Source organism: Myotis daubentonii, chromosome 6 (genome assembly GCF_963259705.1).
Source record: "Myotis daubentonii chromosome 6, mMyoDau2.1, whole genome shotgun sequence".
NCBI lineage: Eukaryota > Metazoa > Chordata > Mammalia > Chiroptera > Vespertilionidae > Myotis > Myotis daubentonii.
Window position 1 is genome coordinate 85,909,759 of NC_081845.1, and position 25,061 is coordinate 85,934,819.

The 25,061-nt window shown below is 60.4% G+C and overlaps 1 protein-coding gene across 2 annotated transcripts in view; it reads right to left on the minus strand.

Moving 5' to 3' along the window:
* Positions 1-2,514: 2,514 nt before the first annotated feature.
* TTBK1 (tau tubulin kinase 1) overlaps positions 2,515-25,061 on the minus strand; it is a 39,068-nt gene continuing 16,521 nt past the window's right edge. For both annotated transcript variants that reach the window (XM_059701616.1, XM_059701615.1), the window contains exons 13-15: positions 24,453-25,014; positions 4,499-6,069; positions 2,515-3,926 (exon numbers count right to left, since the gene is read on the minus strand). In XM_059701616.1, the coding sequence (XP_059557599.1) occupies positions 3,539-3,926; positions 4,499-6,069; positions 24,453-25,014 (2,521 nt within the window). In that variant the 3' untranslated portion in view covers positions 2,515-3,538. The remainder of the gene's footprint in view (positions 3,927-4,498; positions 6,070-24,452; positions 25,015-25,061) is intronic.

The window sequence follows — 25,061 nt, forward strand, 5'->3', positions numbered from 1 at the left end:
GTTTTGGACTTGATCCCTGGTGGGGGGTGTGCAGGAGGCAGCCGATCAAAGATTCTCTCTCATCATTGATGTTTCTCTCTAACCCTCTCCTTTCCTCTCTGAAATCAACAACAATAAAATTTTTTTAAAGGAAAAAATATAATTTTTTTTAAAAGACTACAAATAGTCTTGTCAGAGGCTTGTGCCAGAATAATGGAAAAACTTCCAGTTTTCAGAACTTTTTGGGCTTCAGAATTGAGGTGAGGCTTTGTGGAACTGTACAGAGAATGCTGCGATGAATACTTTTAGACGCTCAATCCTGTGAGTGTAGGATACCTTTCTAGAAGGGCTGAGCCACAGGCTACATCCATTTGTGATTTTCATAGATTTTGCTAGAATATGACCATTGTCCTTCCTTGCCTGTGGGCTGTTGTACTTCATGGTTTTCCAAACACACTCATTTTTACCTGTTAACTTCTGGGCACTGACAATTTTTCCTCCCTTCCTCTCTGCACAAAGCTGGACTGAGAGCCTCTGGCCCTTGGTCAGACAGCCAAGCGAGCGGAGAGGGCGCAGCTTTGCCGTCAGAGGCAGCAGGAAGTCCCTCCCACCAGTGCGACCCTGAGCAGGTTACCTGCGTCCTCCAAGCTTCCATTTCTGCTGGTAGAGACAGTCCGCCTCCATGACAGTCCGTCCACGGCCACACTTGCCCACCAACTTGAGGTCTTCTCTCCTGCCACCCCCAGCCCAGGGCCTGGGCTCTGCCCTCTCCCCCAAAGGAAGAAGAGTCCAGGCCAACAGAAAGAAAGGTCCACAGGCTTTTTAATGGTGTGATGGCTACTTCCCTCTGAGACCCGATCTAATCATGACAGCGGCTTCCTGGATGTTGGGTAGGGGTGGGCAGGTGCGGGGTGGGCAGAGGCCATGCAGTGACGGGGGGGGCGGGTGTTACATTCTGTTTGGCATGTAAACATTCTTCTGTGGCTTCCCTGGAGAAGGGGAGGGCAACTCCCTGTCCCCAACCCCAGCCCACCGGGCCGGTCCCCAGAGAAGACGGAGCAAGCCAGGCCCCTGTGAGGAGCTGGGAAGGGGGCGCCCATGTGCCTGGGCTACAGCCTTCTCCTGCACCCCCTTGGTGCACAGTGAGGCTGGGGAGGGAAGGCATGTATGAGGAAGTGCTGGAGTGCGGCGGCGGTGGTGGTGGTGGTGGTGGTGTGACCCTCTGACAGAGAAGGGGCTCAGGACCTGCAGAGCTTGGTGGAGGGGATGGTGCTCAAGGGAGAAGAGGCTGCAGCTGGGGGTGGGGCACTGGGAGACATGGTTTCCTCTGCCTTGGATACTTCCTGGGGAGAGAAGCAGAATCCTCTAGCCTCCTCCCACACTCGCCCCTGCTCCTCCTTCCCAACTCTGGTGACGTTCAATGACGCAGAGGCCTGAGGTCAGTTAGGAGCCCTGGGGAGGTCTGGTTTCCCAAGGACAGACAGGATTTTGCAGCTCTGCCCACCTTCGGTGCGGGGTGAAGCAGGACGGTAGGATGGGCCTGGGCTCTCTCAGGTCACCCCCTTTTCCTCCCAACACCAAACCAGGGTGTTGTTGGTCCTGGGGCAGGGGTGAGGCTGGGGCCCTACATTCACAGTTCGGTTGGTAGCAAGGAGCAGGCCCAGGACCTGGGTACCAGGGGTCATGCCCTGGTCCCCACCTGGCAGGAGCTGATTGTCATTCAGAGAAGCTCTAGGTGGGAGGGCATGGCCCCTCCTCCACCCCCTCTGCTGGACCCAGAGGGCAGTAGAGGTCTTGGGAGGGTCTCGGGTTGACAAAGAGGGCTCTGTCCAGAGAGGTTTCCTGAGTGTTCTGGGAGCTTCTGCGTCAGCGTGGGGTGGACCTCGGGGGCTGTCCACCCTGGAGTCCTCCCCTAGGCTGGTCTGCAGAGATGCCACCACCTCGGCATGGAAGCAGCTGCCCAAGCCTGCTGCCTCTCCATGAAGGGCTTCAGCGGGCATCGCCAGGCTGCTCCCTGGGTCACCTTCCTCGTGGGCATCCTTTCAAGCGATGGTGGCTGGGTGCTGCCAGATCACTGGGCATAGCAGGGGCCTTTCTTCCTCTTTCCCTGGTTGCCGTGCCTTGTTCTCCATGACCCAGGGTAAAACAGAAGGGGCAGGTCAGGGGACAGAGGCTGCGGGTGCTGAGCATGGAGGAGGCCTGCCAGGACCTGTCCCAGATAAGCAGGGTTGGCTGTCCCTTCTGCAGCCAGTGTACTGGTTGGCCCAGATGTGGGCAGTTGAGGCTTGTGATGAGCCGGGGTGAGAGCTATGCAGGAGCCAGACCTAAGAGGAGGCCCCATATCATTCACGGAGCAGAGCAGTCCTCACATCTCTGCAGGGACAGCTCGGCTGCATGGTGTGGGATTATGACAAGAGGGATGAGCTAAGGGTGAGCTGGGGAGGAGAGGACTTGGGCTGGGCCCATCACACAAGCATATAATCTGGAAGTTAGAAGGGCCTTTCTGCCTTGAGTCCAGGGGCCAGCTGTCATCTGTCTGTCTGTCTGTCTGTTTCTGCTCTCTCTGCCCACAGGGGGACATGATGGTCACAGCCTGGAGAACAGGGAGGGTGGCCTGGCCAGAACTGTGTCCCTGAATCTCCCAAGGGCCAGCGAGAGATGATGAGCAGCCACTCTCCACCTCCACTGAACCCAGGAGAGAAGGGAGTTGGCTGAGACTGCAGGAGGCAAGATTGAGTTAGATGGCGATAAGGAATTCCGGATGCTGAGGGGTCCTGAGCACTAGATGGGGGCCAAGGACCAGTGAAACTTCTTTAAAGCCCTTCCTCCGACTTCCCACTGGGAAATACAGGCCCAGGCAGGCAGCCCACACCCTGTGGCTCCCACTGAGGCCCCACCCAAATACAGGGGGTGGGGGGACTTGCACTTTAGAGCAACCCCCACACCTGCTCACTGCCTCCCACAGGGTGTCCAGGATGGAGCTCTGGGGCAGGTCATACCTGCCCCCTCACACCTGAGTAGACCAATGGCCCTAGGTCCCACCTCCCCAGCCCCAAGACTCGCAGCTGAGAAGTGGTCCTTCCCAGGAGACTGTGGGGTTGGCCTCTTGGGGAGGCTGGAGCCTCCACTTGGGGAAATTGAGGCTGCCTTTCTGAAAGGGGGGCTTTGGCTGGAAGAGGGTTGGGAGGAGGGAAAGGCTCTGTAGGTGTAAGCAGAGGTGTGTCGGGGGTGGAGCAAGGAGAGCTGCAGAGGCCTGGTGGGAGCGCGGGCTGTCCCGATTAGCGGGGTCCTCCGAGAAGAGTGGCTGAGCCTTCCCGGCGGAGGGGCGGCAGGAGCGGGGAGGTGACTGGGGAAGGAAGGGAGGCGAGCTCTACCCCTGCGGCGAGGTGCCCCCACCGGTGGAGCCTGGCTGGGGCGAGCACGGCGGGTGCAGGCAGGAAGCTGGGGCCGCGGGTGGCGCGTCGGGCGCGTAAGGCTGTGCTGGGAGCTGATCCAGTGTGGCCGGCTGCGGGTTGGGGGCTGGAGTGAGGGTGGGGGCCCACACAGAGCCCGCGCGTCATTATCTGGCCCCGGCCCGGCCCTCCGCGACACCTGCCCGGCCTTTGGTTGCTGCGCGCTGAGTCTGGAGTTTCCCTCTGGGTCCTTTCTTGGGCCCCCCTAGGGAGGGGGTGCCATCAGGCTCGGCCCGGGCCTGTGAAGCGCCTCGGGGTGGGGGCCCTCCAGGCCGGGCCTGGTGCGAGGGGGAGGGGCTCTCTTTGCGGGACAGGGACTGGCTGCGGGGGGACGCGCTGGAATTGCGCGCGGCGGAGGCAGGGAGGCCCGGACTGCGCGGGGCGGGGGGCCTGGCGCTGGCTTGGCCTCGCCCTGGGCCCTGGCCCCGGCCAAGGGGCTGTTTGGGACGGGAGTCGGCAGCAGTGGCCGGCCCTGGAGGCTTCTGCAGCGGGAGCCTGCGGGAGGAGGAGGGGGAAGCAGAGACATTTTCAGAATCGCACTGAGCCCTAGAGTCTTGTACCCACAGACCTGGTTGAGACCTGACACAGAAATAAACTGAGCCGATTGCCCGGGGCGGGACTTCTAGGGGCCGCACACTCCCCGGCCGCTCCCTGCAGGCTTTCTTCGGCATCTCTATTTCATCTTTCAAATCCTCATGGATTTTACATTCTGCTCTGTAATATACCCTTGTTTGTTCATGTGAATGAAGTTTCCTCCTGACTATTCTGAGCTTTCTCCTTTGGCTTCAAATGCCCCATGACACACTAGAGGCCCCAATCAGCCTTTCCCAAACCTGGCCTCCCTGGCACCCCTCCAGGCCTGCTCACTGTCTCCACCCCCTTGAGCCCAGGGACAGGACTGGGAACGGAGTCAGAAGAGAGACTCAGTTGGTGGTGGACAGGAGGTACATTCAAGGGGACTTCCTGAGTCTTCGATAGCCCCTGACCTTAGCCTGGGGAAGCCCCTGCTGGTGCAGGCCTCCTGTGGTCGCCCTCTGCCCACCCTGGGGCTGGCGGTGGTTTCTCACCTGCTGGTGATGGCTGTGTCCGATGCTGGGGCTGCACCGTGGGGTCTGCCAGGGGACTGCTGGGCTGGGGCAGGCGTGGGCATGCGGATGCTGATGGGGCGGGGAATCCGGCTCCGGGTGGCAGCCGCCCGCCCGGCCTTCCTGGGCACCGAGGGCTCCGAGGCGGGCATGTCCTCCTCGGAGCCTGTGCCCGAGAGCGTCTCAGAGGCGCGGCGCTGCTCCCCGCTGGAGGAGGAGGAGGCCCCAGAGGCCAGCCGCAGCAGCAGGCGGCCCTGCCTCTTCTCCATCACCAGCCGGGCCAGGTCCTGCTGGGGTCTCCCCCGCTTGCTCCACCGCTCTTTGGCCGACAGTGAACCTGAGGGCTCCGAACCAGTGTCCTCCTCCGACAGCAGCACAGGGATGCGGCTCCTGCAGCGAGGGCCTGGCATGGCACGGTGGCTGGGGGAGATGGCGGCCAGTGTCTCGGGGTCTGGTTCCAGCGGGGGTGCTGGGGCTGGCCCATCGACAAGGGGTGGTCCACTGGGCAGTGAGTCCATGGCCACCTCCATGGGGCTGTCCCCAGGAGGGCCAGGCAGGGCACAGCTCTCCAGCCCTGACTGGGGAATACCGTTCTCCAGGGGCACAGAGGTCCCCTCCTCAGCAGCCCTCCCCTCAGAGGGCACCTCCAGGCCCAGCTCGCCCCCAGAGCTGAGCTCCTCAGGCCGTGAGGCTTGCCCACCGGAAGACATGACGTTGAGGTGGGTTTTCTCTGCAATGTGTACAAAGGTCCTCTCAACTTTGGTGAAGGGTGAGGAGGTGACTGCCACTCCCCCTGCCCCTGCGGTGACTGCCCCGGACCCCAGCCCTGTCCCAGGCCCGGGGGGCTTGGGCTCAGACTTGAGGATGGAGGACAGGGTGCCTGGCTCAGACACGTCCAGCTGGCTGCCGGTGGGCTGGGGCCGCTCGTTCTGAGGAGTGAGGGCAGCCAGGGTGCCCAGGTCAGGGTCAGGGGCCAGGTCGGCAGTGACAGGCGACTTCTTCATGTCACCAGGGGAGACGAGCACCAGCGTTTTGGAGCCCTCCTCAGGCTCCAGGTCCCCGTCAGCCATGGAGGCCCGGCCCCTGGACTCCTTCTGGTCATCAGCCAGCAGCGTGGACGGGGCGCCCTCCTGGCTCCGGTCGGTGCTCCTCTCGCTCCCCTCACTGCTGGAGCCACTGCGAGGCCCCAGTGCCTCCCCCAGCGCTATTGCCTCCTCCTCCACTTCCTCCACCTCTTCCTCGTCCTCCTCGTCCTCCTCTTCCTCCTCTTCCTCCTCGTCCTCCTCCTCTTCCTCCTCCTCTTCCTCTTCTTCATCTTCTTCCTCGTCCTCCTCCTCTCCCTCCTTCCCATTAGCTTGAGGCTGAACAGGAGTCAGCGGGATCTGGGGGGTGGCGAGGAGCATGTGCGAGAAGCCCACTCTCCGGACCCGGTGGAGCAGCCGCGCCCGCTCGCGGTAGTCGGAGAGGTCTTTCTTGAAGTCCTGGTAGGGCAGGCTCAGAGGCACAGCTCGTGGGAGGCCGTTCACCTCAAATGGGGGCGCCACGGAGAACACCTGCAAGGGGCACACACAGGGACCGGCTGAGGCCACCCCCTCCGGGGCCCGAGAAGACCTGACTGACCCCCAGCTGAGAGGCCCACGGGCCCGGGTGTGTCCACAGCGAGCTCCTGAGGGCAGGCACTGGGTCTGTTGGGCTCACTGCTCTATCCCCAGGACCCAGGGTCTCCGATGAATGGTTGTGTCCATGCTCCGGGTCCCCTGAGGTCCCAGGCCCTGATCCTGGGGGCTTTTCTGTTTCTCAGCCTCCCATTTCCCCGCTCCTCTCCTCACCTCACCACGTGCATCCCCAACCCCAGAGCCACGCTAGTTCAATCAGTAGAATAAAATGACCATTGCCAGGCAGATTAACCCTCCCTTTTACCGACGAGGACACCAGGTCCAAAGAGGGGCCCTCACCGCCTCCTCGCGGCAGAGTTCCTCTGCAGCCAGGAGCTGGCTGCCCAAAGCCCAGGGCCTGTGCGGGACAGGCAGCGTCCAGGCTGTCCCCCAGCCCCCAGTGCAAGCTGGGCCACTGGAGCTCCAGGACCCTGTCCTCCCACCCACCCCCTACAGGGCTAGCAGCCCACACTTCCCCCGGAATTCACAGCCCACCTGTGCAGGTGGTTTCTTTTCACTTAATTAAGTTTTCCCCTTTGAAGCTTCGTAGAGCAGCGGTTCTCTGCCTTCCTCACGCCGCGGCCCTTTAATACAGCTCCTCAACCATAACGTTATTTTCGTTGCTACTTCATAACTGTAATGTTGCTACTGTTATGAATCGTCATGTAAATATCTGATATGCAGGTTTTCATTGTTAAGAATTGAACATAATTAAAGCATAGTGATTAATCACAAAAACAATATGTAATTAAAGATGTGTTTTCTGATGGTCTTAGGCGACCCCTGTGAAAGGGTCATTCGACCCCCAAAGGGGTCGCGACCCACAGGTTGAGAACCTCTGTTGTAGAGCGTCCTTGGCAATTCGATGGCCCTGTCTGGTTTCCTAAGACTCCTGCCACCTCTCCCCCTAGCCTCCTTCCTTCCAGACTGGAAAGGCCTGGCCACCAGATCAGAACGCAGCTGCTGCATCTTCTCCAGCTCGGCCCTGTCAATCCACACACCCCGGGCACCCACGGGGAGGGCCATCAGGCTGACGTGGCTCTGTTCCAGGCTGATGGTGTGAACAGTGCCCAGCACTGTGTTAGCCTTTTGAACACACTGGGCCTCCATCTTCCTAAACACAGCCCATCCAGAGCCCCAGAGAGATCCTGACACTCCCAACACCTTCAGGGGCCGTCCAGACTCTCAGGGAGTCCTGCCAAGTCCCCGCTTACACATCTGCGTCTGCTGCCCCAGCCCCATGGGCACAGCCCTGTCTTGCCTGGTGGTTCCCTGGCCACTGGCCTGCTTTCTCCATCCCACACTGCCCATCCATCCATCCCATGGCTGCCAAGGGATCTCCCTGAAACTTAAATCGAATCCCATCTCTCTCTGCTTCAAACTGCCCCCTACACCCCTCCGCACCATCATCTGGCTCCTATCTTCTGCTCCAATCTCACTTCTAGCAGCAACCTCTGATCCCCCGCCCTACACCCCAGCCATTCAGATGCCACCATGTTCCCTAAGTGGGTCATGCATCTCACATTTCTGTGCCTTTCCCAAGGCAGTTTCCTCTGCCCCGGGTTCCTTCTCACCCGCTCTATTCACGTGAAAAATCCCCGTTCTTATTCCAGGACCTGCTCTCACAGCTCCTCTCTCCAAAGCCTTCCTGTCCACCCACCAAGCAGACTTCACAGCCTCCTTTGTACTTGTTTCCCACATCCTTCCATTAGAGACCCTTCCCCCTCTATTCCACAAGCAGGTGTTTACATAGTTCGCTCTCTCCATAAACGCTAAGCCCCTTGAGGGTCATTCATTCATTCATTCATTCATTCAAAAGCCCTGAACCTGTGAATGCAGCGAATAAGATAGACATGGTCCCTGTGTTCATGGAGTGTGCAATCTCTATATTAGGAAACAAAATGGGGACGATGCACACTCTACCAAGGCTGTGATCATAAATGAGGCCGTATAAGCAATGGGTCTGGCATGTAGCAGTTTCTTGATAAATGTTAGCTCCCTCCCACCCACCCCCTACTCTGATTTGGAGATCATTGCTTCTATCCCTGACCCCAGAAACACCCAAATACCACATCTATGGGGGCGGGGGGAGGGGGGAGGCAGAGTGGTGGGGAAAGGAAGGGAGGCCTTTGTGCAAACAGTTAGCCCAAAGGCTGGTGGAGGGGAAAGGCAGAAACCCCCAGGCTGAGGACCTGCCCACAGCTGTCTGTGCTTTCTGCCACCCCCAGCTGCCACAGTCTCCCTCACAGCCAGACACTAGGTGAGGACTTGCTGGGGAGGCTTGGGGAGGGGGGTGGGAAACTGATGCAAGACACGGCCGCATCAGACCCAGGCAGGACCCCAGCACGCCCTGTTTGAGCTGGACAGGGACTTCCTTCAAGCACTGTCCCCTTCATAGATCCGGCTGGAAGTCTCCAGCAATTGTTTTCTTTTTCTGCACCATTCTCATTATTCATTAATTTATTAATTCACCTAGCAAACATTAACACTGCTTCTGTGCCAGGCCTTGCGTTGGGTCCCTTAGCCATGTTTCGTTTCCAACATCAAGGTTAGAGAAGATGACTGGGCAGGGGTGGAGGGGGTTGCTGTGAGCTCCTGGGTTTGTGGGGACCACCGGGCAGGTGCTGGCACTGACAGGCAGGGCAGGCGGAGAGATGCAGAGCTCTAGTCAGGTCTCCTGTCCAGCTCAGAACCCACCCACCCAGCACCAGACACATCCCACCTGGCAGGGACGCCCTTCAACCCAGGCATCCTTTCTCAGCAGAACCTCTGCCTATTTGCCCTGCCCCACCTCTGACACGTAGGGCATCCCTGGCAGAACCACTCTGCCCTCTGGCCAGGGCCTGGATCTCTGACAAAGCCCCATCCAGCGGGTGGACCTGCTTTTCACAGAGCCCATTTAGCTGATCCCAGCTGGAAGACTCCCATGCCATCTGAAAGCCCCCTCTCCCACTACATGGGAGGAAGGAGGAAAGAGAACTGAACATCAGTCATTGGTGATAACATCAGGCTGGAAAACGGAGGCCTGGAAAGAGGTATTGACATGCCCAAGTCACAGAACCCATCAACCAGGGTGGCCCAGAACTCTTTCCACTGCCTCACTGTCCTCCCTCTCCCTTCCCCTGCCCGCCCCCAGCAGGGAAACCTGGGCCCCTCTGCCCTTTAACAGGAAGGGCTGTGAACCTCATAGTGGGGCAGCCTTGTCCCAGAGATCCCTGCCAAGCCCACCTCCTCCTGGGCATGCTGGCTTTTCTGTTTCAAAATCCCTCTGCCCTCCGTATCTGGCTCCATGTGGGAAGTCCTCCCTCCCTCTCGCCAGGCCTCTCCTGGATGCCTGAGCCCAATGAGCATTCATTCATTCATTCACCCATGCAAACCAGTGCTCATCTATCAGCCAGCAACCACCAGATAGCCTCTGTGTGCTAGGCCCTGGAGGCTGAGAACACCACGGAAGGGGACCAGCCATGACACCCCCATCCCAGCTCAGAGGGAAGCAAGAGTGCAGGGTGTCAGCAGGGGATGCAGGAGTCCCGGAAGCTCCCGCCTGCCTGCTCCCTTTCCAGGGCAGCGACCTCTACGATTCCAGTTTGCTCATTGTGCTCCCCAGCCTGGTTTGCACAGCATTACCTGCGAGTGCTTCTTCTTTTTTTAAATATATATTTATTGATTTCAGAGAGGAAGGGAGAGTGAGAGAGAGATAGAGACATCAATGATGAGAGAGAATCATTGATTGGCTGCTTCCTGCGCGCCCCACATGGGGGATCAAGCCCAAAACCCAGGCATGTGCCCTGACCAGGAATTGAACTGTGACCTCCTGGTTCATAGGTCGACGCTCAACCACACCAGCCGGGCTCTGGGGGTGCTTCTTACAAATACAGAGTCTTACCCCCGCCCTGAGTCTGTAGGTCAGAGATGAGGCTCAGAAATCTGTCTGTTTAAAGCTACCAGTGATTCTACTAAAGTTGGCAAAAGGCAAATGTCAGAAGGGTGGATGGCAGTAGGAGAGGAGGCGGCCATTGGAGCTGAGACAGAGAGAATGAAAGCCCAGCCCTCTCCCTGCCCCCACTGAGCCCAGACCAGAGGGCTACGGCCTCACTAGCTTCAGAGCCCAGCCCAAGTTCATGTTTTCTCCAGTCAGCAGGAAAGAGAGGCGGGCGGACAGACTCTGATCTTCCCTCCAACAGCAAAACTGAACCCTCCTCAGCCCTGACTCCTCTGACACGGGCACTGGGGACAGGCTACTACACACACACACACACACACACACACACACACACACACACACACACGCCCAGCAGGGCGCACTGAGCAGCTCTACTGCCTGGACCCGGGCCAAGCCCAGTCCGGCACGCTGCACATCAGCACACGGGTCTCAAGGTCGAAGAAGGGGGGGTGCTGAGTGACAAAAACTGGGAGAGTGAGCCTAATGTCCCCCCTTCCCTCCCCGTGGGGGTGGGGAGGGCTTTGTGCCTCTCACAGCGGTGCCCCCGCCCCTTCAGCCACCAGGTGCACACCTCCTGTCGCCCTCCTCCCCAGGGGGAACGCCCCCTTGCCATCATGGCCCAGCCTGAAAATTGGAGGTGAGAAGTCAACAGCGTAGCCTCCTCTGCCAACCCCCATCTTTCCCAGATTCTTTACTGGCCTGTCTGAGTGTCTACTCTCAAGCCACACCCGTCAAGCTAAGCGCTTCCCCTGTTCCTCCGCCCCAGGCTCACGGCCGGACAGTCCTCCGAGTGGAAGCGTTAGGGGCAGACCTAGGATAGTGGGGACCAGCTATAACAATAAAAAATATGAACCATGCTCGTTCTGTTAACCATGACGGTTCTGTTCTGATTAGAGAAAGCACCTTCTAACCTGGCCGAGAGCTGTACGCCCCGGGACATGGGAGCAAACATCGGAATGCAGTCCATCCTCCTTTTCTGAGAACTGCCCAGAATCCTGGGAAGATTAACAACCTTGGACCCGCTCGCGAGACAGACAAACACACACACACACACACACACACACACACACACACACACACGGCCCGTATTGCCTGTAACCTGTAACCATTATACGTTGCCTACTTCCCCATGCCTGTAATTCCTATTCATCCATGTCATCATTGCCCTTCTACCCAGTATAAACAGCTGGCGTATGGGGAGGGTCGAGCAGGTTTTCCTGGGTGACCTGCTGCTCTCCCCTACTGCCCACATTATTGGGATAAACGCTCATATAGGATTCAACCCTGTCTCTGCTTAACTGGCTCAAGTAGCATCAGGCAGCCTGGACCCACTGGCTGTCCGGCTTTAGAAAGGGTGAGATGACCTGGGAAGGTGGCTGCCTGCCTTAGGCCTATGCACATCTCCACACACTTGATCTCCAGGTCTCTGGCCCCACCCGTTCCTGCCTGCCCCAAGGCAAGGAGCTGGCAGCCCGGGGGCTCTCTCAGTGCTCTGGAGTCAGAAACGCAACTCTGACTTGCCCGCCTCTGCCCCCACACTTGCTTCAGGCCCGAGGAGAAGGGTGTCTTCCTCTTGGGGCACTGTGCCAGCAGAAGTCCCACCCCTGCAATCTCAGACGTCTGCGCCATCCTCTCCTTCTCCATGTCCCCACCCTCTTGTTGGCCTAGTTCTCCCTCAACCCACATGCTATCCTCGCACCCCCACTTCCTCATGATCCCCCTCAACAGACCCTTCTCCGCAGGCCAGAGCTACCTCAGACCTCCCCTCGGAGCAGAGACCCAGGGGAAGGCCTGCGGACAGACGCCGCACAGAGCTCCCTGGCGTCCTAGCTTCCCACCCCACCGCACCCACGGACTAGCCTAGCCGTCTGATCCATGTAGGAACTATCAGTGCTCCCCCCTTACTTCTCCTCCCGGCCTTGGCAAGATGGCAAGCGGACCGTTTGGAGGAGGGCCCCAGAGACCAGAGTCCAGCCCCAGCCCCTCCTCCGGAGGATGAAAGGAGACAGCCAGCGGGGAGAGTTGCTCCAGCCCCACCAAGCTGAAGCCTCCTGGGGACCCCTTCCCCTCCCCCTCCCCCTCCCCCTCCCCATCAGCCTAGGTCTTAGCTGCGGGTGGAGGTAGGGGTGGGACTGGATCCATTGATCTGGAATTTGACCCCACAAGATCCCTGAGTCAGCAAAAGACTAGCCCCTGCCCTCTGCTCTCTGCCCTCCCCCGACTCCAGCCTTAGGGTCTGCATGAGGGGTGGGTTAGGAAGGAGGTGGGTGAAAGAAAGCAGGCGAGGCGCAGTTCCTGGAAGGCGTCTTTAATCAGGATTTGGTAGTACACAAGCTCTCCGGATTGTCTGATTAACATACAGGGACTGAAAAAGGCACAAGATCCCTCGCACAGCGACGTGTGACGGCGGGGCGCCCCCACCCCCGCCCGTGCGCGCGTGGGTGCGTGTCCGTGTCCCACCCCGTGGCGGCGCCGCGCGTGTGCGTGTCGGTTTCAAGTGTTGGATGTGTACAGTACTCGCAGCCGAGGGGCGGGCCCAGTGCATGCGCCTCCACCCGGCCGGCCCGACGCCGCGGCCCACGGAGGACGCACCCGGAGAGGAAAAAGCGTCCCATCTTCGCGCGTGTGGTTTTGAGTTTTCGTGCATGCTTGCCGGGGTCGGGGAACAGTGCAAGCTATAATACAGGATTATTGCAGTACAAAACGGGCGGGGATTGACGACGGGCGGGAGGCGGGGATAAACCAGCTGGGGTCCGGAGGGTCCTCTCGCCATCCCCTTCCCATCCCTCGCTCCCCTCTCCACCGCCATCAGCGAGCGCCTCCTTGGTCCTTGGAGGGAAGGGGCTGAGCTTCCCCCATCCCACCAGTCCCACCTCTCAGGGGGCAAGGGGCAGGGGGCAGGGGGCAGGGGGCAGGAGGCAGGGGCCAGCTCTCTCCTGCCCAATAGTCAGCCACAGAGCCCCGAACCCGCCTCCTCCCCCGCGGAAACCCCTCCCAGTGAGGGGAGGGGTCGACGGAGCAAGTGCAAAGGAAGCAGATGTTGGTCCCTGAGTTTTATTTTCGGAGGTGGGGAGGGAGGAGTGCCGGAAGTGGGGGCAAGTTTGAGGTCCCCCCTCCCCAGGGCGCTCAGTGATGGAGTGGGGTGGGGCAGGAGACACGGACGCTGGGGCGCGGGCGAAAGGGGGTTTGGGTGGCTCTGAGAGACCTAGACTCAAAGCTCGGCTCCCCCCTCAATCTGGGCTCTTTGGCATCCAATTGCAAGGCCAGTGATGTGGGGAGTGGGGGACAGCCGGGGGCGGTGAGGTAAGGGAGGCAGGGGTGGGGCGACGGGGGTTCTTGGAGCCGGAGAACCGGCCAGCTCCCCCTCCCAGCCCCTCCTCGGCATCCCCGACCTGGAAGCCCTGGGGGGCGAGCCTCACTCCAGCACCCCCCTCACCCCGAGGCCAGGGCGCCGACGGAGGGGAAAGCAACCAAGGACTGACCGAGCGACGTCGGGGCGCAGGGGGTGCCAGCCCAGGTGGAGTGTTAGCAGCAGGCAGCTCGCGGCTGGGGGCGGGGCCAGGGCCCAAGTCCCCTGGGGGCGCGCAGCAGCGAGTTAGGAAGACGGAGCGTACATTCGTGGTGCGACGGCGGCGGACGGGGGCGGGCGGACCGTGAGGCTTGGGGTCCCGGTACCCTTGGGAACCGGCGAGGGGGGCCGGGAGGCGGGCCTGTGCTCTCCCTGGCGGGGCTGCTAGTCTGCTGTCCGGAGAGAGGACGGCGTGTGCGCACAGCTACGGAGTGTGTGCGTGGCCGGTCAGTGTGGCGAAGGGACCCCACCCCGCGCCCTCCCCCCGCCTGTGCAGGGAGAAAAGAGGGTACGCGGGGAACTGACGGTGAAACCAAGTGGAAAGGCGGGTGTGGGAGGTTCCCGTGCTCCTTTGGGTGTCGTTGCCCCTCCCCCCCCCCACCCCCGCGCTTCTCAGCTCTTTCCCGGGGCCGGGAGCCCACGGTGGTGTGGGAACCATTGGGACATCTGAGGGACTGTCCTCAGGCCGGGAGTTCTCCCTTAGGGAGAGGTTGCTGGAATATTTCCAGAGGCGGGCCCACCGGCCCCCGGGGGCACCTCTGCTCCTAGTGGGAATAGTGTGAGCTTTGGGGACATGCCCCCCAACTTAGGAGAGTGATTGGCCACACTCCTTGTTACCAAGGTCTGCCCATGAGGGTGGCCGATTCCTGCCCTTCAGGTTGGGATCTCAGTGGAGTTTGGGGTGGGGTGGGGTGGGGTTGGGTCCAGGCTCTCCTTAGGGGTCTATGTTTCCATCAACCCGCTGATGGCAGGGGACACAGCAGTCTCCGTGCTCCCACAACCAGGGGCACCCACACCCTCCCTAAGCATGGTCCCCTCCCCTGGCCACCCAATACAGACACATTGACACAGCTCCTGCTCACCCCAGTAGCCCAGGCTCCCAGGCCCCTGCCTGGCAGAAGCACCACCCCTCCCCAGAAAAAGGGACCTAGGTAGGGCAGAGGAGAGGAATGGTGAACGGGTTGGAGAGGCCTGCCCCCCTTGGCTGGGGAAGCAGGAGTTAATGTGCCAGCGTGGCTCAGAGATGCCATCACCCCCACTGGGCAGCTTTAGACCCATTTCCCCAAAAGTGGAGATGCAGAGGGAGATTGCTGGGCGTGGGATGCTAGTGGCTGGGAGAATGTTAAGTAGTTATTGCTGTGACCCAAGCTGCCTTGAGTGTGTGGAGGGTCTATTCATTATGGAGAATTTACTAGAGCATTTTTCACGGACTCGGGGTTCTGTCCCACAGAGAAAATACTGGTCCTATGAGGAGGGCCCTTCTCACCACGAACAAGTCCAGTGGCCCCCACACTCAGGCGCGCGCGCGCGTGCGCACACACACACACACACACACACACACACAGCGCACCCGCACACCTCGCTCTAGGAAGCCCGCCTGACCCTGTGAGAGCCGCAGCCTTGGACAGAGGGAGGTCCACTGTGCTCGGGCTCACAGTGGCAAACTGAGTTTGGGGTCTCTGCCTGTAAACTGGTTTTGTTTGGCTCACATGGTGATTTTTCTTTAAAAAGCTGTTGTCGTTTTTTAAGTTAGATGCCAATAATTAAAAATTGGGAGACTTCACGTAAAAAAATTGGAAATTTCAGCAACAATTGCCTGAGCAAAGGATGGTGTGGTGGGTCCCCTTTTACCAGTGTCCCTGCATCGGCCCACTCCCTGACACGCTGGGCTCCCCTTGACACTCAGCTTAAATCCCACGGTCAGTGCTCACCAACGTCAGGACCTGCCCTGTCGATGAGCCCAGCCACGAGGGTCCCACAGTGACCCCCGAGGTCAGGGTTTTGAGCATCTGCTTTCTCCACTATAACTCTTACTCAGCCACCTCAGCCCAGAGCTGCCAGGGGATGCTTGGGCAGGGGGTGGGGGGAGTGGGGAATGGAGAGATTGGGGTCTCTGGAGAGACAGGCTCTGCGATTTCAACCGACCCCAGTACTCTGGAGTGACCCCCCTGGACACCATCCGAGTCTGGCTCACAGACAACTCCCTTCTTACTAGATGGGGTGGGGAGGGGCCGACCAGGAAGGACGGTCAATAGACCGAAATGCTTTAAAACAATCAAACAAGACCTCGGTTATTCGGCATTGGCAGGGGTTATTTTTTTAAATGTTTTTGTAAATTAAATATTCTAATTAATCCATTAACTGCAGACAATACGGGGATCTACTTCGTAGGCTATTATGAGGGTTAAATGAGTTAATTTTGTAAAGTGCTTAGACCACTGCCTGGCACAAAATAAGCCCTGGGTGCCAGTGACTGTTAAATGGAATAAAAAATAAATAACCGAAGCCACTCCAGCAGGCTGGGTGTGACTGTGAAGTACGACGGAGGCGGCCTCTTTGCAGAGCTGAGCCCGGGGAGCTGTCCCTCTCCCGGGGCAGAGAGCCTTCTCCTCTCGGGAAGGGAAAACCTCCAGAAAGGAGCCTGACCACATGGCAGGCTCACACTTCCCTGCCCAGCCTGGGGCCTGGCCACTCAGCTCCAATCCAGGCAGGGCTCTGCCAAGCTCCACGTGAACTTGAACATGTGGCTTCCAATGGCCTTAGCTGTTTCCAAAAGTCAAAGCCACCCTCAAAAGATAATAACAGATCCAGTAACCTCCAGTCTGCTCAGAGCGTATGGCTTATAAGACACTCTCCCCCCACCCTAGAGGGCATGCAAAAGAGTGTCCCTCCAAGGACAACATGTTTTGAATCATAATCTTTAAAGGACACACCCACTCCCACAGGCACCGGTTCTGGTGTGTGTGTGTGTGTGTGTGTGTGTGCGTGTGCGAGTGTGCGTGTGTGTGTGTGTGTGTGTGTGTGTGTGTGTGTGTGGATTCAGCCGCCTTCGGGATGGATCCGCCACCTCCAAAGGCTTTGGAAACAGTACATGCACTTGATGCTAAAACAAGGCTGAAGGTAGTGCCACTGTCTGATTAGTCACAAGGCACTTCGGGGTCTTCGAGTACCTCAGGGTGCACGTCACTGGTGGGAGCTGTGCTCGGGGCCCGTGGGGGAGCCCTCTGGAAGGGAATGCTTGGCTTCATCTAACCCCAGAGAGCGGGCGCTGCCCCCACTGCTGCTGACCTTGGGGTGGCTGGTGGACCGACTCCCCTTCACTGCACCGCCTGCCCCTAGCAGGGAGGCCAGGGGGCGGCCGGAGGGGAAGGCGGGAGGGGCTCCTGCTCATCCCACCCCTCACCTTTGTGCTTGTGTTTTCTGTCCCTTCTGGAGAAGGCTCTGCCCTGACCCCTCCTCTACCGTCTGCACCCAAAGTAGCCTGATCTTAGCAGCCAGAACTGGGGTGGGGTGGGGCACAAGTTTCATTCCTAGATGGGGGAAAGCTCTCCAGCTCAGACATGGCAGGGGTGGATTTTGGGGACAGGAGTGAGGTGGGTGTGTGCATAGCTCACGTGGATGAGTCACACCACAATGCTGGCCTTCCGGGAGGGCACTGCTATGGCCACCCACCCACTTATGGCACCCCCGGGCCTCTGAGGGCTCTACTCCAATCAGAGAGAGCTGGGGAGGTGAAGGGAGTGGAGTGGGAGGGGAGCAGAGGTCGGGGGAGGAGCATAGAGAGAGGAGCCAGGATGAGCGTGGGAACTAGGAAACCATCAAGGACTGCACAGACATCTTTCTGATTCCCTAACACACACGTGCACACTCAAACACACCCACACACGGGACTGTGCAGTGCGACCACCCACGGCGGCCCTGCCAAGCAACAAGTGCTCACATAGAAGCACACGAGAGAGCAGGCATGCGCGCAGGCACACACAGCCTCACACACGCCTTTGCAAACCTTCAGGCCGCCCTTCCTTCCCTCCCTGTACAGGCATTGTCCTTCCTGGCGCCTTCATCACCACCACCTCATTGCCTCGGGGGACAGGTGCTGGCTGGCATGGACGGGAATGAAAAAGGGAACCTTGGGGGTCCCCGCAGTGCCAGGTTAGGGGCTGAGACATGGGCAGAAAGGGCATGAGCAGTCTGGCATCCCCACCCCCCATCTCCAGATCCCCGTCTGCTCTGCCTCCCTGTGCTCTGACTTCCCCGCGGGCGCCTTGGGACCAGCCAGCTTGGGGGAGCACCTACAGGAAGGAGCTGCCCCTGAGAGGGCAGGGGTGGGGCTTGTCCTGAGTTCACAGGTCCTCTCGTACTTAACGACCCCCTCCCTGTCACTACTTCCAGACCAGGCCCCTCGCCCCTGGCTCCAGCTCCCAGCTCCACTCATCCATCCTCAGCTCCCAAGGAGCTGGGCCAGGCCACCCCACGGTGGGTGAGGGCACGCGCCGTGGCAAGGGCAGCCAAGTGGGCGGAGCTCCGGGCTCCTGGATCTGAGTGTGGGAGGCAGGGACACTGTCCGCCTGGGAAAGGCTTGCTGGGTCGCAGGGCTGCTTCCCCGTATCACCGAGTCTAGAGGCACGCCCCACCCGACCCCCAACTGGCTGCCAGGCCCCCCTCTCAGACGCAGGGCCACCGCCTTGCCCCACGCAGACAGATGGGCATTCACACCCCACGGAGAGGCCCAGCTCTGCCGCCCCCTCGGGGTGGACCGGACCCGGTCACGCCAAGAGATCACAGATTAAACAGGGTAACCCATGCCAGACCGCCGCTGACCCAGCAGGCCTCGTGGCCCTGACGCTGGGTTTCTACCGGACTCTGGACTCGCTGTGGCTCCAGCCAAGTACCCCTGCCCCGTCCCTGAAACTGCGCAGACAGCACCGCCCCTCCCTGCACCACCTGGCTGGCCCCGGAGGGGCCGTGGGGGCGGGCGTTACAGTACCTGGGGCCAGCGCTGGGGGGCTGTATTGCACGGTGGGGCGCACGGGGCGTGTGAGGGTGATTATTGCGTCCTGGGAAGGAACCATGGTCTCTGTCTGCTCCCCACCCCCCCCCCACCTGCCCCCTCCAGGAGGGGGGGGGCCCGGCCTAGGTCTTGTGGGTGAAGCGGGCCCACACCTGCTGCAGCTGGGACCGCGAGATGCGGAGCACCGAGGGCACGAGTCTGTGGTTGCCGGCGGCGAGGGGCGCGTGGCGCCGGTGGGGCGCCCGCACGGGGCTGCTCTCCGCCGAGCGGCTGCGCTGAATGAGGGAACCGGAGGAGCCCGAGGAGCCGCCGCCGCCGGGGTGCGGGTAATGCTCGGTCTCCAGCGTGGAGGAGGAGAACACGGAGGACGCCAGTCGTCGCAGGGGGCTGTACCGCGGGAGGGAGTGCCCCGAGAGTCTGTCCTCCTCCAACTGAAAGAGACCAAGAGAGTGGAGGGAAAAGAGTTGTCAGGCACAGACTGGACAGCTCCGTCTCGGGGACCACCCACCGCGCACAGCCCGCGGCGACGGCGCCCCGGGGCGGGGGCGGGGCGGGCAGGTGCAGGGGGTGCGGGCCACCCCGTCCTGGTCCTGCCGCGGGACCGGCTCGCGCCTCCTCCCCGGCCCTTCACTCCGCCGCCTCCGCGCAGAGACCTGGCCTCCGCCGCCGGCAGGAAGCCGCCTGGCTCAGCCCTCCCGGCTCAGGGTTCCCTCTCGCGGGGGAATCCTGCTCTGCAGCTGCCCCTGCCATGTGTCGGGCAGCTGCTCCCCGCCTGTCTCCCCAGCTGGCCTCCTGGGGTCTAGCGCGCGCCCGCACCCCCTCCGCCCGCACCCGGCCCATCTCAGGCGGTGCCAGGGTTTCAGTGACTCTCAAAAGGGTAGGATTCTGGCGTCCAACTGCTCACGGTTGAATCCCAGCGCCACCACTTACTACCTGGGTGACCGCAAGCAAGTGACTTCCTTCACCCCCCTGAGCCTCATCTGTGATGCGGGTGACATCTGGGATGCGGTGCTCCCACCTCCCACCTCAGGTGGCTACCGGGGTTAGATGCTGTAATACGCAGAGCACTTAGAACAGCACCGCCCGGAGCACACAGCCTGCAAGCTGCTTTACTGTCCTTTAAATCACTCCTGAGGACAGGTTGGCAGGAGGTGGGCACACAGAAATCATTCCTCCACAGTGGCTTTCCCCGTCCTCGCCAAGGTGGAGCCGCAAGGAAGAATCCTAACTTGTGCCCTCCTGGCCTTGTGCCCTCAGAGGGAAAAGGGCACATGGGACCGAGGGTCCCAGGCATGTGGGGATGGAAATGGTGGCTTGGGTGTCACCAGACTCCTCCCGTCCTGACCCCTACTTCTGCCCGGGACTGAGGCCAGTTTAAGTAGCTTCCGGTGGGGCAGTGAGGATGGGCCAGGCCAGCTGCTAGAGGGCCGAAGGGGGAGGGCCCCGGGACACTCAGCTCCAGTGTCCCCTTGCGATGTCAAATGGGGGCCCAGGGACCCAGGAGCCTCCCGCGGAGAGGGGTGGCGAGAGGGTACTCTGACGGGACTGTCTCTGCCCTCGCCCTGGTTCGCGTTCCAGCTTCTTTTTGGTCAAGACCAGGATCTGTCCTAGCTGCTGCTGTCAGCGCTGAGGGTGGGGTGTAAGGCCCACCCCGAGTCACCAGGGACAGAGGCACCCACAGGTGCCCACAGCTCCCATCACATACGTGTGGACGGCTCGAGCTTAACAGCCAGAGTTTGGTCCGCTGCCAGGGGGCTTACTCCCAGCATGCTCCTGCCCTTCCGGCCAGTGCCACCTGCGATCGGCTCCAACCGCAGCTGGAGCATCCCCGCTGGGAGACCTCCCGTTTGCCAGGCAGCCTCCCTGTTCCTGGCAAAGAAGAGCTCTCTGTGCCTCCCGGGCCTGAACCTCAGGTCTACACGCTGCACCCCACCCCACCCCACCCCTCTTGACTGTGAGCTCTGAAAGCCACATTGTTTGCCTTCGTCCCTCGGCCCCTGTGAACTGCCTGGCACTTGGCAGGGCAATGTCCTCGTGGAGCCAGCAAATGTCCATGGGCTCCGGGAATGCTGACTGCTGTGTTATCAGCCAGAGATGACCTGGCAAACATCCGCCCCCAAATCACACGCTGACGACACTCTCCCCCTGCCCTCGCTTTCCCAGCCACTTCCAATTCGCACCTTCAATTCCCAGCGAAGAACCCAGGTGTGTGTAAGGAAAAGCAGCGGAAGTATCATGGCACGCACCCCAACCACTCCTGGGTGCCTGGTCTAAACGTGTGCCAGGCCCCACAGCATCCTTGTCCCTGCTCCTCACGGGGCAGGTGACAGGGTTACAGGTGCCTGTATCTTTAAGGACGGCTGCTATGAGGAGACTGCGCAGACAAGCTAGGTCTGGGAGGGAGGGATTCCTTGCACAGAGTGCCTATAGAGCAGCGGTTCTCAACCTTCCTCATGCCGCGGCCCTTTAATACAGTGACCCCCAACCATAACATTATTTTCGTTGCTACTTCATAACTGTAATTTTGCTACTACTGTTGTGAATCGTCATGTAAATATCTGATATGCAGGATGTATTTTCATTGTTACAAATTGAACATAATTAAAGCATCGTGATTAATCACAAAAACAATATGCAATTATAGATGTGTTTTCCGATGGGCTTAGGCGACCCCTGTGAAAGGGTCATTCAACCCCCAAAGGGGTCGCGACCCACAGGTTGAGAACCGCTGCTATAGAGACTTCCTGCCTGTCCTAAGCATTCAATCTAGTTGGGGGTCGGGGGATGGAGGGAGAATACCACCAACTGTAATTTCAGCTGCAGCCAGGTGTGGGAGCCCCCACAAAGTCAAGCTCAGGACTCTCTACAGACTAAAAAAAAAAAAAAAAAAAAGGAAAAATATGCCCATCCATTTTCCCTCTTTCCATCCCCTTGACCAAGGAAGGTCTCAGCTTCACCCTGAACTGAAATACTTGGTTAGCCATGCCACGCCCTGTGGGCACACCTGCTGTTATGGCCCAGCCAGTGCGTGCAACACACACACACACACACACGCACACACATACACACATACATACACACACATAGACACACACACACACACACACACCAGTCTGACTCTCTGACCCCACCTGAGCCATCCGCTCTCTCAGGCCTGTGCTTGCTCCTCTCCTAAACACACAGGCCTCAGACTGAGTGGCCCAGAGCAGGACCTTGGAGCCAGCTGCCTGGATTCAGATCCTGGCTCTGCCACTTACCAGCTGGTGACCCTGGACTAATGACAGCTCCTTCGAGCCTCCTTGCCTTACTTTTCCATGAGGGCTGCCCATTCGCCGTATTGCTGTGGGGAATACACATGCACAGTAGGGAAGTGCTGAGAGCAGTGACAGCCACTGTTATTGTCATTGGAACTGTCACTGTGATTGTCAGTCACCTTCCAGGCTTCTGTGGTTCTCTACACACTCGCAGATCCACTCCCGACCTCACACAGGCGCGCTGCTGTGCCCCCACGCACATGTGCACACAGATGGAAACGCTGTCGCACCCCGGAGCTGAGCCGACACAGAAATGCACACGCACATGTGCAGAATGCTGACCAACCTCTCCTGTCGGGAAACCAAGGCCTGCAGTCACCCAACACCCCGCTAGACACACAAGTCATCGCTCACAGGGACGAGCAGAAACGGAGCCCAAGACTGGCTGGCTGACTGCACAGCAGGCCTGGACCTGCTCCCCCAAACCTCCCTCCTCACCCCGTTGGCCAGAGTTCCCCAGTGGGAGGATGACTCCCAGGACACGCATGGGAGTCTGAAGTGAGAAGAGCCTCCCAGACAGCTGACTCTGAGGCCACCTGGCACACAGTCGCCAGGAGGGACTGGCCAAGCCCAGGCCCAGAATCCAGGCCTCCTGACTAATTCTGGGCTTTCTCTCTGCCCCAGACTGGCTCCTTCCTAGACTCCGTGCTTCCCGTGGGCACAACCTATTGTGCATATGACCTCTGATGCCTCGGGTACCCGGCCTAGAGTAGATGCCCAGTAGGTGTGGAATGAACAAATGAATGAGCGAATAAGTGAATAAGTGAGAGGGCGGTGACGGAGTCCCAAACAGATCTTGCTCCTACTGCTTCCCCAGTGCTGGTTCCGGAGGGCAATGCTCAGGGCAGCAGCACAGTCGTGCTAGCCCACACTGCCCCGGTCGAGCCTCCAACACGGGCTAAGACTCTCTGGGTGAGGGCTCACGGAACCCTCTTTTTGAGCCCCCAATTCTCCAGAGTCCCGGGCAAGGCCAGGATGCACACTCCTCTGGACCTTGCCTCAGAGTCCCCTCTGCTAGACACAGGGATGGGGCTGAACACAGCCCTGCCTGCCCTTCTTCAGGGCGCCGCATGCTCCGGGGCCGGGCCTCCGGATCTGAGCACGAAGCAGAACCGGCCCCGGCCCTGCACCGTCCCATCTCCGGGTGCATGTCTCCAATGTGGCACAATAACATGATAAAGTGACCAAGTGAACCGCGGCACAGCCCCTGCGCCCCGCACCCCCTCCGGGGCTCTCCCAGCCTCTGAGAGAACACGGCCCCGCGCAGCACCCGGGTAAGAGTTGGTGCCACTTTCTGGATCAGACAGAGGTGGGCTCTTCCCCACGCAGAGAAGCCAGGCCTGGCCAGTGGCCTTCCGCTGCGCACCCTCAGCCGGCCATTCGCGATTTGGCCACGCCCACCCCTGTCCTTCCAGCCTTGTCCCTCAGTCCTCCCATACGAGAAGGTGCCACTGCAGCCTAACCGGGTCCTCCCAGGGCCCCCAACATGCCCGCCCCTGTGCCCAGTCCAGGGTCCCTCCTGCCCTGGCTCGGTTCCCCCCTAACACTGTCTGTTCCTCCTGGCTCTCAGGGCTCACCTCCCGCATGGAGCCCGCCCCAAGCACAGAAACCTCCCTGCCTTCCCTGCTGCCCTCACTCCTTCAGCCACCCCTTCCCTGGTCTCCAGGACTCCTCTCCCGGGTGCTGCTCCCACGCTTTGGCCCCTCTTAGTCCTTCTCCAAACCCCTTTCTCTCTCAGCCCCCTCCCCCAGCTCCCCACCGGGGCTGAGTGTTTCCTGGCTCTGCCCTCAGCCTTGGTTCTCCCCACCCCACACGGGGTCTTGGGTGACGTCACCCACTTCTGTGGCTTCCATGACTCCCAAATCCTGTCTCCAGCTGAAATCTCTCCTGAGCTCTGAGGCCTCCATGTGGACAGCCCACAGAACCATGAGGTCCCTGTGTCCAAATCTCAGTCCATGTTCCCTTCAAACCATTCCGTGACGGCACCGCCATCCAGCCAGAATGCCGGGCATCAGCCGAGGCCCCCTCCCGCCTGTCACAGCCCAACACCTCTTGGCTACGTCCCCCTGACCCACACCCAGAGCTCCCACCCAGGTCCGAGCCACCAGGGCGCTCTCCTGCTGGTGCCTGCACGTGGCCTTTCTGCTGTGAGTTCTGTGCCCTCCGATCCACCTTCCACACAGCAGCCAGAGGGGTCATTCAGAAGGACCAATGTAATCCCGTCACACCCCTGTTTAAAAACGCCGGTGGCTTACCCAGCTTTCGGATCGAGCTCCAACCCCTTAGCTTAGCCCCAAGGCCCTCCAGGACAGGGCCCAGGCCCGCCTCGCAGCCTCCCTGTTACAACATGCAACCAGCACAGAGCTTTCTGATGGCCACCTCTGGGCCTTGGCCCATGCTGGCCACTTGGCCTGGGAGGCCTTTCTCCTGCTCTGTCACCTGGTGACCCTGCCCATAACGCAAGGCTCAACTCAGAACTTGGAGGGCACTTCCTCTGGGAAGCCCCGTCTGCCTCCCACGCAGAATTTCACACCCTGGAACCTGCCAGCCTGCATCAACGCATGCAGCTGCTGACGGCTGGCCGGGAGAGCCCTTGCACCCAGGCTCTCCTGCCAAGACTGTGGGTGTCCAGGGGAGGGGTGTGGGGTGCAAACCCAACCTTACCTGCCTCTGAGGGCCAGTGGGATCCGACTCTCTCCGTCGAGGGCGGGGTCCGGAGTGCAAGGGTGAGTGGGAAGGGCTGCCGGGCGTGGGGGGCTGCGATGTCTCTGATCGCCCATCGGCCTGGCTCAGCTGGGGTGGCGGGAACTGGCATGGTGTCTGTCGCAGGTCCTCCTCGGCCAGCGTCTGCATGCAGCGTCCGCGGGGCCGGGCGGTGGGCTCCGGCCCTGGCCGCCGCCGCTCCTCGCCCTCCTCGGGCAGCGGCCGCAGCTCCTCCGGCTCCTCGTCCGTGGTGCCCGAGGTGCTGGGCTCGGCCCCCGGGGGGAAGTCCTTGAGCTCTGTCTCCTTGTCAATGATGACCCACTCCTTGCTGTCGAAGTCCTCCTCCTCGGCCAGCGGCACCGAGCGGAAGGCGTTGCTCAGGGCCTCCTGTTCCACGGAGGCCGACACGTCCATGCGACCGCTGGCCTGCCGGTCGGCCTGGCCCGTGTCCACTGACAGCATCTGGGCGGGCTGTGAGGAGCAGGCCTGGCGCGAGGGTGAGCCGGGCAGATCCATTCGTGACCTGCAAAGCCAGCCAGGTGGGGCTCAGTGCGGCCTCTCGGGAGCCCC